This window comes from Lepeophtheirus salmonis, chromosome 14 (genome assembly GCF_016086655.4).
Source record: "Lepeophtheirus salmonis chromosome 14, UVic_Lsal_1.4, whole genome shotgun sequence".
Lineage (NCBI taxonomy): Eukaryota > Metazoa > Arthropoda > Copepoda > Siphonostomatoida > Caligidae > Lepeophtheirus > Lepeophtheirus salmonis.
Window position 1 is genome coordinate 13861733 of NC_052144.2, and position 18467 is coordinate 13880199.

Here is an 18467-nt window from a genome sequence, read left to right on the forward strand (position 1 = left end):
ATATGGTTTACCGATTTCAAACGTGGTGCTACGGACACCGATGATGCTGACCACCCTGGACGATGAGAGGGTTGTTCCGGAAAACATTTAAAAAACCGTGAAAGTGGTCATAGGCAATCGCAAAGTCAAGTTGCAAGAGATAGCTGACACTCTCAAGTTATCAAAAGGTAGTGTTTACAAAATCATACACTAACATTTGGGTATGAAAAAGTTATTTTCCAAATGGGTGCCGTGTTTACTCACACCAGAGTAAAAGCAACAACGAGAAGATAATTCAAAGAGCTGTTGGGAGAAGTTTACGCGAAATAAGAAGGAGTTTTTGTGTTGGTACATCACATTGGATGAAACATGGGTTCACCACTTCACTCCAAAATCAAAACAGTAGTCTCCTGAGTGGATTGCAGACGGAGAAAGCCGTCCAAAAATTCCAAAGATCAAACATCGGCGGACATTATGTCGGTTTGATGGATCGTTTGAAAGCCGAAATTACCCAGAAAAGACCTCATTTGAAGAAGAAAAAGGTGTTCTTTCACCAAGACAATGCACCGTGTTAAAAGTCAATAAAAACAGGCGCCAAATCGGTCGAATTTGGTTTAAAATTGTTATCACACCCACCGTATTCTCAAGATCTGGACCCCAGCGACTACCGGCTTATCGCAGAACTCAAAAAGATGATACGTGGAAAGAGATTTGGCTCACATGAGGAAGTGATTGTCGAATCTGAAGCATATTTCTAAGGTCTTGATAAATCGTTCTACACTCCTGGTATCGAAACGCTAGAGATAACCAAAGAAGTTGCATTCCTTAATTTCTAAAATAATACGACCTCCCAATCTAGAAGATAATAGAAATTTCAAAATTAGAATATTTCATTCTAAAAAAAAAAGTAAGAAAATTCAATCGAAAATGTATCTACAGGATATATTTTAAGGAGGGCTGGTTATTGGATTTTTTTTTTTTTTTTTTTGTAAAAAAAAATTAAATTAAATTATATGGAAAAATAGATCAAAATTAAGATTTCAATGTTGAATTTTTTCAAAATAAATTTCAAAAATCCACAGCTATTCACAAGAAAATTAAATGTTTGGGAAAAAAATTTAAATATTAAATGTTTGGGGGAAAAAATTTCAAAAATCCACAGCTGTTCAGAAAAATTATATTTTGTTGGGAAACAAAAATCAAAAATTAACTTTCAAATATTAAATTTACAAAAAAATGTGGTTTTTAGGAAAAAAAAAATTCAAAATCCACAGCTATTCACAAAAAAAAAAAATTTTTTTAATTTTAAAAATTAAAGTTCAAATTTTAAGGAAAAATTTCCAAAATTCATACTTATTCACAGAAAACTAAATTTTTTGGAAAAAAGAAATTAAATTAAATTTTCTTGTAAGAAGCAAAAATTGCTAGAGCGCCTCTAGCCCACCCCCTGTGGACGCCCTTTTATCTATCTTTGAGTTCAAAACTACGATTTTGTATCCTCTTCATTTCAGTGTGTAATTGTAACTCATCTATAATTTAAATAGTACCTTTATAATTCGTTCCCGGATGATTAATCATAATAAAAACATTAAATTAAACAAATATGAGTATTCCCTCTATGATACGTTTATTATTTATTAAATTATACTCGACCTGATAATATATTTACTTATGAAAATAATTTAATGATAAATTTAATATTATAAAAATAAGATACCACGCCATTGAGATGTCAATAGCGAAATAAGATGATAAGATCTTGTAGGTTCTAAAATATTACAAAAAATACTTACATATATAACGCCCATTTAAAAAAAGAGTAATAATTGAATCAGGATTGTCTAAAAACAAGCTATACAACGTTTGCAAACAAAATTTGTAAGAGAAAATATATAAATTATAACATGAGCGTGACATACATTGTTGTTATATATTCAAAATCAGAAAATCGTTCTTTGAAAATCGTAACATTGTCATCGGTAATCCATCTCTCTTGTTTGGGCATTTCTAGGACTTTACATAGACGACTTTGGGTCCACAGAAACCTCTCCTTTGTGTATTTTAGACATCGACTTTGACTTCGATCCTTCTTCATTTTCTTGTCCAAGAATATTTGCAATCCATCAGACTTTCTTTTGGCCTCCGCAATGGTTGCAGAAATAGCACAATTGTGAGATCTTCAAATGTGCATATGCTTCAATATAAATAACTATAATTTTAATTTAATTAAATATTGACAAGAAGATCAGAAGAAGACTCAAGTGGCGTTGTTGGATTCAGGGGCAGAGGGTGACACTCTCAAAGAACTTGCCGTTGAGAACGTTTTACTTGGAGATAATCAGGAAATCCGGAGAATATACTATATTTAGGGACTTTTGAATGTACGGAAAATCTTGACACCTAATGCACGACACTAATATTGTGGCAAAAACTCAAAGGATTCGAAACGATAATTATGACTAGGTATGTGAAAATTGGCGAAATTGAGGCATGGAATCCATAACTAACTACATTTTAATCGTTCCAGAAGTGCCTTCAGAGCGCAAATTGGATCTTCAAAATGTCTTATGAACTCCTTAGTACCCATCCACTCTGGAAAGTGAGGAATTCTTCTTTTCCCTTTAACGTTTTTTGACTTGGACACACTCTTGTGCAGAAGATGTTTCTTGCGTTCGTATTCCATCAGATAATCTTTTATTTTCTTGCTAAATTGTTTTTTGATTCCCTATAATAAAAAAATTAAGTTTTTAAATATGACAAAAAAACCCATGAATATGAGAGGCACAAACCTCTACTCCTGCTTTCTCGAAAGTTAGAATATACAAAAACGAAATCACTTTAGCAAATATGATGACATGACTCTTTTCAAATCTTTGAAGTGTTTCAAGACATGTCTTGTACGTCTCTTTTAGACCTGAAATGTAAAGTCTCGTTCTTTCATAACGAACCAAGTTAATCAAAGTATCAAGAACACCAGATATAACTTCAATATGAGGAACTGATTTATTACACCGTAATATCAAATCCAGTAAAACAATAACGGGCTTTTTATCCCCATTTTCTAACATTTGATCACAACAAAATTCGGAGTAACGCGTGGAAGCATCTAATAATTAAGCAAACATTAAAAAGTCATCTTTAAACAAATAAGATGTATATTCAACTATTTTACCTAAGTCATTGACTATTTTTATGAGAACAGCCAGGCTCTTTATGTTGTAGAGATGACATAAAACATAAGAGACGCGGTTGCATAGCTTATTGTTCTCCGTGGCTTCCTTATTGACACAAACCAAGCGAGCTCGAACTTCACTCAGTCGAGTATTACTAATAAGACTTTTTCGAGTACGATAGCCCCTCCACAACGACTAAAAATAGAAATATACATCATGAAATGGAAAATAAGACTAAGATGGTAACCTGCCTGTATCGCAATAACGCAACGAATTGTTTTCTTAAACTTCTTTCTGTAAATCCATGCCCGATAGTTTTGTTGAATACAAATAGCAGCAGAATTAACATCATCCTTAAATTTAAACTGTTTTGTGAAACTAATAGAATCCAGGGCGACGACTAATTTTTGTCTTTTCTTCATTGCTAAAAAACGACGTACAATAGACTGAACCTTAATGACCATTCTTATTTCATCTTTCATCAATTTGAACTTTTTCTTTTGTAAATAACCTCTCACACATGATTGAATAACTATGCTTGATTTATTTTTTTCGATTTGAACCTTTCGTCTTTTGAATTCTTGTTTTGCTAAAAACTGACGAACCAGCGATTGAACAATAACTACTTTCCTTATTTCAGTTCTCATTTTTCTGTACTTTCTTCTTTGAAGATGACCTCTCACATAAGATTGAATAACTACACTAGATTTAATCTTTTCAATTTGAATCTTTTGTCTTTTGAATTCTTGTTTTGCTAAAAACCGACGAACCAGTGATTGAACAATAACTATTTGCCTTAATTCAGTTCTCATTTCTTTGTACTTTCTCCTTTGAAGATGGCCTCTCACAAAAGATTGAATAACTACAGTCGATTTAATCTTTTCCATTTGAATTTTGCGTCTTTTGAATTCTTGTTTCGCTAAAAACCGACGAACCAGTGATTGAACCAAAACTATTTGTCTTAATTCACTTATGAGTTTCATATACTTTTTCCTTTGAAAGTAACTAATAACATAAGATTGAATAACTACCCTTGATTTAATATTTTCCATTTGAATCTTTCGTCTTTGGAATTCCTGTTTTGCTAAAAACTGACGAACAAATGATTGAACAATAACTATTTGCCTTAATTCAGTTCTCAGTTTTTTGTAATTTCTTCTTTGAAGATGACCTCTGACATAAGATTGAATAACTACTGTCGATTTAATCTTTTCCATTTGAAACTTTCGTCTTTTGAATTCTTGTTTCGCTAAAAACTGACGAACAAGTGATTGAACCATAATTATTTGCCTTAATTCAGTTCTCATTTCCTTGTACTTTCTCCTTTGAAGATGACCTCTCACATGAGATTGAATAACTATAGTTGATTTAATCTTTTCCATTTGAATCTTTCGTCTTTTGAATTCTTGTTTTGCTAAAAAACTACGAACCAGCGATTGAACAATAACTATTTGCCTCATTTCAGTTCTCATTTCCTTGTACTTTCTTCTATGAAGATGACCTCTCACATAAGATTGAATAACTACAGTTGATTTAATCTTTTCTATTTGAATCCTACGTCTTTTGAATTCCTGTTTTGCTAAGAACCGACGAACCAGCGATTGAACCAAAACTATTTTCCTTATTTCAGTTCTCAGTTTTTTGTACTTTTTCCTTTGAAGATGACATCTGGCATAAGATTGAATAACTAAAGTTGATTTAATCTTTTCCATTTGAATTTTTCGTCTTTTGAATTCTTGTTTTGCTAAAAACTGACGAACCAGCGATTGAACAATAACTACTTTCCTTATTTCAGTTCTCAGTTTTTTGTACTTTCTCCTTTGAAGATGACCTCTCACATGAGATTGAATAACTATAGTTGATTTAATCTGTTCCATTTGAATCTTTCGTCTTTTGAATTCTTGTTTTGCTAAAAACCGACGAACCAGCGATTGAACCAAAACTATTTGCCTTAATTCAGTTCTTATTTTTTTGTACTTTTTCCTTTGAAGATGACCTCTCACATAAGATTGAATAATAATAGTTGATTTAATCTCTTCCATGTGATTCTTACGTCTTTTGAATTCTTTTTTTGCTAAAAACCGACGAACCAGCGATTGAACCAAAACTATTTTCCTTATTTCAGTTCTTAGTTTTTTGTACTTTTTCCTTTGAAGATGACCTCTCACATAAGATTGAATAACTGCAGTCGATTTAATCTTTTCCATTTGATTCTTACGTCTTTTGAATTCTTGTTTTGCTAAAAACTGACGAACCAACGATTGAACAATAACTACTTTCCTTATTTCAGTTCTCAGTTTTTTGTACTTTTTCCTTTGAATATGACCTCTCACATAAGATTGAATAACTACAGTCGATTTAATCTTTTCCATTTGATTCTTTCGTCTTTTGAATTCTTGTTTCGCTAAAAACCCACGAACCAGTGTTTGAACAATCACTATTTGCCTTAATTCAGTTATCATTTCTTTGTACTTTCTTCTTTGAAGATGACCTCTCACATAAGATTGAATAACTATAGTTGATTTAATCTTTTCCATTTGAATTTTTCTTCTTTTGAATTCTTTTTTTGCTAAAAACTGACGAACCAGCGATTGAACCAAAACTATTTTCCTTATTTCAGTTCTTAGTTTTTTGTACTTTTTCCTTTGAAGATGACCTCTCACATAAGATTGAATAACTATAGTTGATTTAATCTTTTCCATTTGATTCTTACGTCTTTTGAATTCTTGTTTTGATAAAAACCGACGAACCAGCGATTGAACCAAAACTATTTTCCTTATTTCAGTTCTCAGTTTTTTGTACTTTTTCCTTTGAAGATGACCTCTCACATGAGATTGAATAATAATAGTTGATTTAATCTTTTCCATATGATTCTTACGTCTTTTGAATTCTTGTTTTGCTAAAAACTGACGAACCAGCGATTGAACAATAACTACTTTCCTTATTTCAGTTCTCAGTTTTTTGTACTTTTTCCTTTGAATATGACCTCTCACATAAGATTGAATAACTACAGTCGATTTAATCTTTTCCATTTGATTCTTTCGTCTTTTGAATTCTTGTTTCGCTAAAAACCCACGAACCAGTGTTTGAACAATCACTATTTGCCTTAATTCAGTTATAATTTCTTTGTACTTTTTCCTTTGAATATGACCTCTCACATAAGATTGAATAACTACAGTCGATTTAATCTTTTCCATTTGATTCTTTCGTCTTTTGAATTCCTGTTTTGCTAAAAACCGACGAACTAGTGTTTGAACAATCACTATTTGCCTTAATTCAGTTATCCTTTCTTTGTACTTTCTTCTTTGAAAATGACCTCTCACATAAGATTGAATAACTATAGTTGATTTAATCTTTTCCATTTGATTCTTACGTCTTTTGAATTCTTGTTTTGCTAAAAACCGACGAACCAGCGATTGAACCAAAACTATTTTCCTTATTTCAGTTCTCAGTTTGTTGTACTTTTTCCTTTGAAGATGACCTCTCACATAAGATTGAATAACTATAGTTGATTTAATCTTTTCCATTTGATTCTTACGTCTTTTGAATTCTTGTTTTGCTAAAAACCGACGAACCAGCGATTGAACCAAAACTATTTTCCTTATTTCAGTTCTCAGTTTTTTGTACTTTTTCCTTTGAATATGACCTCTCACATGAGATTGAATAATAATAGTTGATTTAATCTTTTCCATGTGATTCTTACGTCTTTTGAATTCTTGTTTTGCTAAAAACTGACGAACCAGCGATTGAACAATAACTACTTTCCTTATTTCAGTTCTCAGTTTTTTGTACTTTTTCCTTTGAATATGACCTCTCACATAAGATTGAATAACTACAGTCGATTTAATCTTTTCCATTTGATTCTTTCGTCTTTTGAATTCTTTTTTTGCTAAAAACCGACGAACCAGCGATTGAACCAAAACTATTTTCCTTATTTCAGTTCTCAGTTTTTTGTACTTTTTCCTTTGAAGATGACCTCTCACATAAGATTGAATAACTACAGTCGATTTAATCTTTTCCATTTGATTATTACGTATTTTGAATTCTTGTTTTGCTAAAAACTGACGAACCAGCGATTGAACAATAACTACTTTCCTTATTTCAGTTCTCAGTTTTTTGTACTTTTTCCTTTGAATATGACCTCTCACATAAGATTGAATAACAATAGTTGATTTAATCTTTTCCATTTGAATCTTTCTTCTTTTGAATTCTTGTTTCGCTAAAAACCGACGAACCAGTGTTTGAACAATCACTATTTGCCTTAATTCAGTTATCCTTTCTTTGTACTTTCTCCTTTGAAGATGACCTCTCACATAAGATTGAATAACTACAGTCGATTTAATCTTTTCCATTTGACTTTTTCGCCTTTTGAATTGTTGTTTCGCTAAAAACCGACGAACCAGCGATTGAACAATAACTATTTGCCTTAATTCAGTTCTCATTTCTTTGTACTTTTTCCTTTGAAGATGACCTCTAATGTGAGATTGAATAATTATGCAAGCTTTATTCGTCATGGACTTTATTTTTAACTCTTTTAATTCCTTCCTTGCTATATATCTTCGAATTAGCGACTGAATAACAATCGTTTTTTTCTTTAACTTTTCATATTGGAACCTTGCCTTTTTTCCTTTGATAAAGGCCTGAATTTTGATTATCATCTTAAGCCTATATTCCTTCTCAATTTGGCATTTGTTATAATGAATATAATTACGAAAAACTCTTTGAATGATTATGGCAGATGAGCGGTATCTTTTATACTGTTTTAGCTCCCTTACTCCACGCCAATGAGTTTGAATTAAAAGTATGCTGTGTTTCATCTTTAGGGTTTGTTTTTTTGCTAGATAAGTTCTCCAATTCGATTGAATACAGATTGTTGCTTTTTTCAAATTCATAAAATTTTGTCTTGCGAGTTTAACTCTATATAATCTTTGAAGTTTAATTGTAGCGGTTTTTTTCTCTATAAATTCATTGCGCACTTTCAATGTCCAATTAGATCCTCTCCACTTTTCTTGAATAAATCGAACACATCTTATTATTCTCAGATAACGTTTTCTTGCAATGAATCTTCTGACAGAAGACTGTATAAAGCATATTCTCTTATACACAATAGAATACTGTCTTCGAGTGGTCATCATTTTCCACCATGACTGAATAGCAAGTGCAGCTATGTGCTTTTTATGATCTTGGATATATTGAACACGCTTTCGAGCAGTGTATCTGAAAATAATTGTTATATTTCATCCCGTAATTATTACTTTTTTTTGCCTACCCTCTATAATAGCGTTGAATAGTTAAGGCATGTGCCGCGTATTTCGATAATAGTAAATTCTTTAAATACAGTTTGACTCTCCTTTGGATCGTTATAGCAGCACTGTTTTGTAACTAAAATGTAAAATAAAAACCAAATGAATTAACCAATTAAGCCATTAATATATATAATTAGAACAGCATCAAATTAATTATGATCATACTTCATGGAGTTGTTTTTCCTTTAGTGCTTTCCTTCTTCTCCACGCAATTTGAATAATTCTGGCGGCGTTAATCTCACTGGACAAATCTAATAGTCGAGCAGCAAAATAGGCAAGAAAAGTTAAAGTAACCTTTCGATCTGGAATGGTATTTGACATGTCAAGAGACCTAATTAAAATAGGAACTCCGCCTAAACCATTAACCTAAATAAACACAACAATATAAAAAGATATCAACACTAAAGTTGCATTAATGATTAATTATATCATTATTGTTCCTACCTTTTCAAGAAATAATTTAAAGTTACTCTTTTCATTTCTCAATAGATCTTCATTAATTCTACGAGCGTTGTCGAGGGACATTGCTTCATTAGTTAAACTAACAGACGAGACAGTCGTGTTCATCATTATCTCTTCTTTAGGCAAAAAACTGGGATAGTAGTGATGTATTAGAAAACATAAGGCTCGACCATCTGAAAAGGACACGCTCAGATTTTCGATCTCAACACCATAGTGTGCACAGACCAATCTACACCACATTAAAACATATTTGGCTGTAGTATCAGTTTCAAAATGAATATCCTCTGCTTCTTTCCGAAGTACGAATTTGAGGCCAGAAACAGCTACTTCATTCATTAGAGCGTGTACCTTCAAAGACTTTCGGAGAAGAACTATTTCCTTATCCCATTTTTCAATGGAGAGTATATTTTTGAGCTTTAATCCAAATATGATATGCCATATCAAGTTCAATGTCTTTTCCATATGTCCATTCACAATATCCTTTGAGCTTATTTCATCCGGTAAACCAACTGGACTTGATTTGAGTGCTTCTAAGGCAATGCTGACATTGTGAACCTTTTGAAGTCTTGATATAGCAGGCACACGCACTTTTGAGGTGAGTTCTTTATCGAGGATGATTTCCAAAACACGGCTGAAATTGTAAATAAATTAAGGTTATTAACTCTTTAATTCGTCCATAAAGACTCTTCCTACCATAATCGAACACCACATCGTAGATCTGTAGGTATATTAACAACGGCAAAGTCAAACTCATCCAACGCCGACTGCTTATGGGACACATCATATCCGAAATACCGCAAGTGCTTGGTTACATCCCCTTCCCCAGCCAAGAACTTCTTGGAAAAATCCAACAAGAGATCACGAGACATCTAAAAAGAAAATCTATTGATTAAGAACAAAGACTTCTCATTAGAGCGTACCTTAAAATCAGCATCCTTACAGAATAAACATGGATTATGCTTAATTAATTTATTGTTCTTGGCATAATCCAAAAAGTATATTATTTGAAGAAACTTTTTCAAAGTGAATTTCTTCAGGGCCTCTTGATAACCAGGTCTATACAAATGAGGAACTGTAGGATGAATGAACTCCTCGGAAATAGCTGGATTGCTCAGAAGTCTGGTAATGATGAACCGACTAATTCCAATTATATCAGAGTTTCCCGTAACATGAAGAATCTCCCCGTAGATTGTTTCTAATCCAATCCGTAGCCAAAGAGGATTATAATTAAGGAGAAGAGATAGAAATCCCTGTTTCATTCCAAGGTCCTTATTTAAGCAACGATCATCTCGAACATAGAGTCGTTTTTTTTCGATTTCAATCTCAAGTCTAGTAATAACATTCACTACTTTAGAAGACTGCCACAGACGACATGCTGAAATGCGGAGATTATTCATTTCTTTACCCGCTGTGTATGCACGAAAAGACATAACTTCTCGAGTTGGAGCCCTATGATTGCCGACAGTCTCAGAGCAAGCAAACCATAATTTAGCAGCGTCTATTTTTTTTTCAGGTGCAGTTGAGTTGAAGATTTCATTCCAGGGCGTGATAATAAAGTTAAGCCATTTAGTGAAACCCATTTCTTGTTTTTCAATCCAGCGCTCATCATAATAAATATTATTGGCGGAATATAAATTTGGATGTCGAATAAGAGAAGCTGCATCATGACTTAATTTGTTACTCGTTGCAGCCGCCATTTTAATCAATGTTAAATTTTTTTTGAAGGTTGGTTTAAAATTTCTCGCATTGCAAGACTGCTGCTTGAGCAATGATTCCTTTTTCGAAGGACTAGATCTCTTATGAAATGTACTAATTCTTTGATGTTGTTTAGTAGTAGTCCTGGGGTTATTCCTTAAAGTTTTAGAGTGTACAATTTCTTCTTTTTTTGGCTCTTTAGAACTCGTCAAAGAAATGGCAGAGTCTGAAGGTAGAGCAGACGTTTCATAGTGAGGGAAAACAACAAAGCCATCACCTCGAAGATGTTCATCATGATTCAACTTTGAAGCACTATTCAAGGGATCTGATTTTTCAAAAAATATTTTAGAGGTACATTTGGAATCAAAATCATTTTCCTCTGAAATTTCATTGATGGTATTAAGTCTTGAGACATCAGGTGATTTTGTATAAGTTTCGGAGGAAATTTGGCATTCCTCTTCATCAGTTTCTAAAATTGATTTTTTGTTGTCAACTTGACACTTCGGACCAACAACCGTATCTGGAAGAGAATGACTGTCATACACAAACGAACAGTGTTTCTCCTCAGCAAATAGATCTTTACAAAGTACAGATGCTTTATCAGTACTGAAAAGGGGGAGGCAATCAGCTTTAGTCTTGTCTTTGACTGCGGTGGAACAATACACCTTTGGGGGAATGGGCATGAAATTGTGTTCGTTAATTGTCACATGCAGAAAGCTTTCCTTACACTCATTGAGATTTGTTTCGTACACTGACTCTTCTCTAAAGTCAAATCTTTTGAGTCCTTCATTAACCTCAGATGGTGTCAGATAAACTTGTTCCTTGGAGATACAAATATCTTCGAGTTTATTAACCATACCCATCTTCTGCTCCTCTTCTTTTTCTTGTAAATGCTGAGCAACCATAAGTGATACATCTGCCAAGTCCTTTTCACTATATACTTTATCAGATAAGGACATGTCTACTTCAGAGTATTCCTGCGACATATTATCCTCTTCTTCCGTTTCAAATGTACCTCCTTTAATAAGCACAGCTTTTGATGAAGACGGCACATATCCCATAGGTATTTCGTCCATGAGTGGAGTAACACCATCTACTTGAATTTCGAAGTCGTACTCAACTCCTTCTACGATTCTTTCTTCGGTGTATATAACTTCTTCGATTATTTGTTCTTCCGTGTATATAACCTCCTCAAGTATTTGCTCTTCTGTGCAGACAACTTCCTTGTATATTATTTCAGATTCATAATCCTTATTCACATTTTCTCTGACAGTATTTTCTTCGCTCATTTTGGTATGAGTGAATAACTCTCGTACTCGAGGTGGTTTGTTCTCTTTATCTTCGCTACTTAAATCTAAGTCATAGCCGTCCCTATTAGCAACGTGCACCTGCAAATGATTAATTCTAGAAGGGCTGCAAATAATGTCCGTTTGGATGTCATTCAAAAGATCCTGTTGACTTATGGAAGGATTCTTATTCCATTCTTCTTTTGTGACTCTATTGATTGCAGATTCCTCAAGTCTGGACGTGACATTTTTAATTTCAGTCAAAACCGATCTGGTGCTCCGTTGTTGTGGAGGAGCTGCTGGAACAATAAAAGTATCTTTGAAGGAAGGAATTTGTTCTCCATTTGAGAATACTTGAGGTGTCGTGGAGTTGATTGTAAATGTTTCTCGACGTGTATCTGCGTGATTGACATCTTTCTCTTTTAGAATGCCCAGTTGGTGATTCCTTGAGGAGTAAAATGTTTCAGTCTTGATCTCATCACATGTTTGCAGACTCGAAGTCAGAGTTGTGGTCGTGTTTCCTGAGTTGTGCTCCTCTTGCCCCTCGCCCAATGGGACAAGGACTTCTCTTGAGGGGATTTCAATGTTCATCTCTCTTCTTCGAATACAAACGTCGGCTACGTTCCCTTCTCCCATCGGAACTTTGGGAGGACTCAATCCTACCTGTGTCTCTACGGGATGAGGGGGAGGCTGAAAAGTGGGCCCGGAGCCTTTGTCTTTGTTCTTTTTCGCGGTTCTCTGTGAGAATGGGACTTTTCTTCGTGGTTTCTCCTCTTGGGGATCAAAGCACAAGCCCGTCATTTGAATTATCGTCTTAAATGGAGCATATTTGAGCGTGGCCTTTTCTCTGATGGCTCCTTTGGCGGAAGGGGCCCAACCCAGACTCAAAATGGCATCTTCTTTGGGACCCAAAGAGAATGGGCCCAGGAAATCCATTCTAAACCCTTTGTCATCTTTGGGGAAGTTTTCAATGGAGACGCTGATGCTTTTGTTGGATGGATTTCGACATCTGAATCTCCGAATCCGTGTTTTACCGAGTTGCAATTCTCCGAAGTCTATTTTCGGAGCAGGATTGAATGGAGCCAAAATGGCGAGCGTCTCTGGCGGGTTCTTCTCATCCTTCATCTGGATCTTACGTGAGTCGTGTGAAGTTCTCTCAATATAGAGAGCTTCCGAACGTCTATTTCCAGCCATCACGCATAAATTACAGGATGAATAGAGAGTTCCGATTTTATTGCATTCCCCTAAGGTTCAAGTACTGAATTGACAATTTCAAATTCCTACTAGCAGCCAATGAATTCCCTCTCTTTTAGACACACAACAAAGGATCCAATGGAAAAAGAGTATCTCTCTACCTCTCTGTGACGTCACATATTCCTTATTTTTTTAATTTAATGTAGCATAATAATATAAATCGTTACTAGCAACTAAAGCACTCAAGCCCTTTACTAGCAATGAACGTTATTTTAATAATAATTTATAATAAAATAAAAATACAGTCACACATTAAATTAATGATAACTATTTTCTTGTAAATTTAATAATTAGAAGTTTATGTAGAATTCATAAGAGAACAATAATACAAGAGCCAATATTTTACTCATCTCTCTATTTAATATATGATTACTAGTTTTACTATCAACATTTTCCAGATTGATAATATTATTTTATATCATTTATAGTTAAATATCATTTCCTTGTTTGGATAAATTAAAAGAAATATATCGTTTAAATATAAAACAACAAATGAAATTTTAAGTTTATATAGAGAATTATTAAGTATTCAACAATATATACATATATTTATTTTTTTTTACCTTGAAGAGTGGAAATTAATCTTAAATCCGTAATAAATTTAACGGCGAATTTTGAGACTTGTGGAGGTTAAATGATAAAAAACCAAAACTTGCGACTAGCTAAATGTGTTAGCTGTCAAATTCATTTAGTCTTAGTTTAATATCTCGTAACAACAAAGAATCGGGCTACATGGGCATCGGCAGGATTATAATTTGCAAAAAAATCCTTTTTTTTTAATAGTTAAATTACTATTACTTATTTTTTTAATTTTAAAAATTATTTTTTTTCGAAAAAAAATTCAAAAATCCTTAGTTATTCTAAAAAAAAATTAATTTTTGTCAAAAAAAAATTAAATTTCAATTGTTAAATTTTTGTAGAAAAATTCCTAAAATCTAGAGCTATTCACAGAAAATTGTTTTTTTTTTTTTTTTAATTTCAAATATTACATTTTCTAGTTTAAAGAAATCCTTAATTTGGCGGGGCTACTGCCTTTTAGACGCCCTTGGGCTTCGGAGGGACATGTTATGCACCCCCTACCCCTCCCACTTCTTCCAAAAGGGGCAGAAGGTGACCAAGGAGGACTACCAGGACGTGGTCATCCCATTGATGAATGAGGTCACTGATGGAAAGCCATTTACATTCCAGCAAGGCTCAGTACCTGCTCATAAGGCCAAGATTGTCCAATTGTTCTAAGGAAAGAGGGTGCCGGATTTTTTGCCCCCATTCTATTGACCAGCTAACAGCCCGGACCTCAATCTCTGTGATTTTTACCTGAGAGGTAGGGTGGAGAAGATCGCTTGTAAGAATAATCATGCCTCAGTTAAGCCCTTGAAGGCCTCCGTCGTCAAGACAATGGAGGAACTGGAACCGAACGAGGTAGCAAGGCCATGCCAGGCATTTAGGTGCCGTGTACAGATTGGGATCGAGAACAAAGGCTTTCAATATAAATAATATTTTTACATTTAATGTTGCTTTCAAATGAATAAAACATAATTGGGGGAAACCAGATTTATAGCAAAAAATACAAATTATTTTACAAATTTTTGTGATAGCCTGAATAGTATTTATATTTTATAGGCTTTAAAAGATTATTTTAAAAATTATTATTGGAATTTGCTTCAAAGCTATTTTTTAATATTACTCAACATCCTTTTCATTTAGTAGATGAGTCTCCTTAACCCGTAATAAGGTCACAACTCCTGAGTTTTACCTCCCCCAAAAAATGTATGTATCAAACTTGGTACAAAGATTATATGTAAATAATGCATAATCACCATAACTTTGAAACAAATAGAACAGAGCGTTAGTCCGCTCAAAAAATCCTGAGCGCTCTCCCACTCGGTTACTAATTTTGTGAGAGTACTCTCGCTCGTTTTGTAAAGCAATGAGCACGCTCCCGCTCAATGAAAAATCAGCGGCGCTCATTTTTTTGCTCGTATTTGAACATTACATCTCTTTATGTACGTATGTTACAAAAAAAAATCAATTCAATTTTTTCCCTTTTAAAACTTTTTGAAAAAATATTATAGCTTTCCTTGAGACATAACTTTCACCGTCTTTTCTTGAAATCTTTAACTCTCAAATTTTTCGATGTTATCTCATAAGATGCAGAAAACTGAAAAGTAATACAAATTTATATAAATGAGTTATAATTCGAGCGATTTTTTCGCTCTTCTAAAATAGCGGCGCTTACTAATTAAAATGCTTAGGGAAAAATTGAATTGAGCCTGTGGCTTCCTATTCACTTCCATAGTAATCGCTGATTATCGAGTCAAAAGCATCTTCAATGGCGGATCTCTCCTGGATCAGGGTCACCAGTTCAGTTTTAAGGCTGCTCAGAATGTTGACCTCAGTCGGGATCGGGATGCCGTGCCTGGTGCTGATTCTGGAGTAGATGTAGACCAAAGCCATCCTGGTCAGCCACGAGCACCTCACCTTCTCGTTCTTGTTTATGACGGTAGCTATGATGCTCCATACAGACTTGGCTCTAATTGACGAGGGGTTCTTCTCTTTCCTGAACGCTTCCCTGATGTCGGAGAATCTGATTTTGAACTCTTTGCTAACCACCGATGAGACGTTCCTGGTGAGCAGCTCTGTCATGTGGAGCCTCTCTGACTTTGGGACGTCCATCAGCCTCTCGGATCCCACTACATTCTGAGCTGCCTCCAAAATGTCGGACCAACCTGCAATGTTATTGAAGTCCATCACCAACTCTCCCATTGCATCCTTGGGCTGATTGGTCTCCATAGCCACGACCATGGATCCGAAGTCCATGTCATCGTCGTCGTCATCGTTGGCTCCGAATGCATCCAGCATTGACTGCATCATGAACTCTTTGGAGTACGCCTTGACTTCCTCCTCCAGGGACACCATCATCCCCTTCTTGCTCTCAATCGGCTCGAGAGGGTTATCCACACACATGTCGTTCTCGGTGACGAAGGTTTGGAGGGAAACCATGTCCATCTCGACCCCTATGAACTCATGGAACTTTGTGTAGAAATCGTCATCTTTAAAGGTGTCGGATATCTTCATCAGCATTTCACCGTAGATGTAATACTTATCTTTGGATACCAAGATGTTTACCTCCTTTATCCCCTTGTAAGAGTGCCCGGGATCTATAGTTAACAGCAACCAGGTGTTCCAAGTCGAGTGTGAGGACTCAATGTGAGGTTCCAAGGTGTACTCGGACATCGGGGCAACTGGATGCACAGTTTTCCTTCCATTTCTCCAGTAGAACTTGGCGAAATCTGAAGCGGACTCTTTCCTCAGGTCCTCATCCATGAGCTTCGTCATCTGCGGATTTACCACTATAATGTCAGAGCACGAGTAAACTTCATAGACCACTTCCTTTCTGATCGGGTCCACGTTCATCACCCAAGTCTCGGCGATATTGCTGTACAAGTGTGAAACCTCAACCTTCCCTTCAGACTTCCTTCCAATGCGATTCCTCCTGGCCATTGAGTGGAAGATGAAGTCCGATTCTACCAAGAGCCCTTGAGAGTGAGCGGTGATGAGCTTGACCGCCTTATCGATACTTCTGTCGGACAGGTAGATCTTCTTCACCTCCTCATACACGTCTTCGCTGGCCCCCATCACCTGGAGTGTCATCGGCTCTATAACTCTCCCGACACTCATCATCGTGCTCACAGCTTCCCTCATAATCATCATGTTGTTCGACTTGACAGTGTGGAGTGGAGCTCTGGGGTCCTTTTTGTCTCTATACACCATCAGGAGGTTGTCGACAACGTTGCCCTGATCGACGTCTGCAATCATCATGTCAGATCCAAAGTCCAGTCTATTTTCGATGTAGTCCTTCAGCAAGAGTTTGAAGGTGACTATAGGGTTCCTCGTTCAATACCTTTTGTCATAATGTGATTTCCTCTTCTTTTTCCCCGTTTCTCTCGTTTTTTAAAGAAGTAACATTGGAATTTTGAATAAATAGAAGGTTATGGATAATATTATTATTATGCTTATAAAACTGAAAATAACCTATTATATTCAATAAATAATAAGAAGAAAATATTGATTTTCATTGGAAATACATGCAAATATTTTAAGAATATGTACATACATCTGGAAATAAAGTCTCGTTAAGTACCCTTTATTTCACATTTTTTAATAAGCTGATTCCACCCATCGTTTCGGCCCATCACTAAATTTTTGAATTTTCCCGCTCGTAATGACTACTCATCTAATTTTTGGCGGTTTGAAGTTAGATAGTACTTAGATAATAGGGAGCACCAGGATGTACAAAACGGAGAAGAAGTTAGAATTGCGACTTTTGGAGTTGGGTCCCGATGGAAGATATATCGTGAAATGGAAGTGTTCGCCCTCTCGATTCAAAGTACTTACAGAGGATGAAGAAAATCTCATTTTCGATTATGTCTCTGGATTTAATTCTCTTCGGATTTCTTGCGATCTCGTATTCACTTCCGTTCACTTACATTCTCAACGTATCGATTTGCTCTTGAAACAGCTGCGAAATTTGCGGAAACGCTCTCTTCGAAAACCCAAGTCCTTGGACCTTCCTACCCAAAAAAAATCCATCGACATCCCCTCCCAAAACCTTAAGATTTCCCTAATTCCTAATGAAATTTCACCGCTTCATTCCTCCGTTGACGCATATCTCCTGCCCCAAGAACAAGAGATGAATCCAGTCTCCGAGGACCACCCCCAGTACTTAGTGTCCGAGCTCGAAGATCCCTGGCTACTTGACAATGAAATTGACTTCCCTGTTCCCCCAATTACCGTAGACAGTCCTTCGACTTCTTTCCCTGTTGAGGAGCCCATTCTTGAAAATCCAGACCCTGAAAGAGTTGAATCCCCAGTGCCCCCTACGTCCCTATTAATGAACGACTCCTTCTCCGATATTAATTTATTGTCCCTTGAGGACAATCCCGTCTCCCATTCTCCCACACGGAAAAGGCGCAAAAAAAAGTTTAGCGACAACATAAAAGAATTCTCAAGGAATCAAATGTTGAACAACATAAAAAATGCAAGTTTTAATAAATTTAGGAGACCTCCATTGCAAAATGTTATCCACCACACTCAAAATCTTTTGCAACTTCCATCTAAAAAAAAATCATTGGTTAGCAATCGTTATCATGATAGGGTCATGGATCTACAATCCACGCTTAATACATGGAACTTCCCCCAAGAAGAAATTGAAAATGAAGAAGACGATATCAATGAAAATGTACCCGACATCCAAGGATTTCCAGATATACCAGACGCAGATCCTTCTGAAAATGAAGAAATACAAGTAGCAG

The 18467-nt window shown here is 35.3% G+C and overlaps 2 protein-coding genes across 2 annotated transcripts; both read right to left on the reverse strand.

The window, feature by feature from the left end:
• Positions 1 to 1572: 1572 nt before the first annotated feature.
• LOC121128906 (uncharacterized) lies at positions 1573 to 13742 on the reverse strand. The gene is made up of 9 exons (XM_040724500.2): positions 9841 to 13742; positions 9614 to 9789; positions 8903 to 9551; positions 8624 to 8824; positions 8422 to 8534; positions 3404 to 8369; positions 3152 to 3347; positions 2769 to 3085; positions 1573 to 2704 (listed from the first exon to the last, which is right to left on the reverse strand). The coding sequence occupies exons 1-9, from the start codon at positions 13093 to 13095 to the stop codon at positions 2483 to 2485; spliced, it is 10095 nt and encodes a 3364-aa protein (XP_040580434.1). The 5' UTR covers positions 13096 to 13742; the 3' UTR covers positions 1573 to 2482.
• Positions 13743 to 14646: 904 nt separating this feature from the next.
• Positions 14647 to 16974, reverse strand: LOC121129668 (uncharacterized). Its single transcript, XM_040725398.2, has 2 exons — positions 15392 to 16974; positions 14647 to 15313 (listed from the first exon to the last, which is right to left on the reverse strand). Exon 1 carries the CDS (start codon positions 16972 to 16974, stop codon positions 15436 to 15438), a length of 1539 nt encoding a protein of 512 aa, XP_040581332.1. The 3' UTR covers positions 14647 to 15313; positions 15392 to 15435.
• Between the last annotated feature and the right edge of the window lie 1493 nt (positions 16975 to 18467).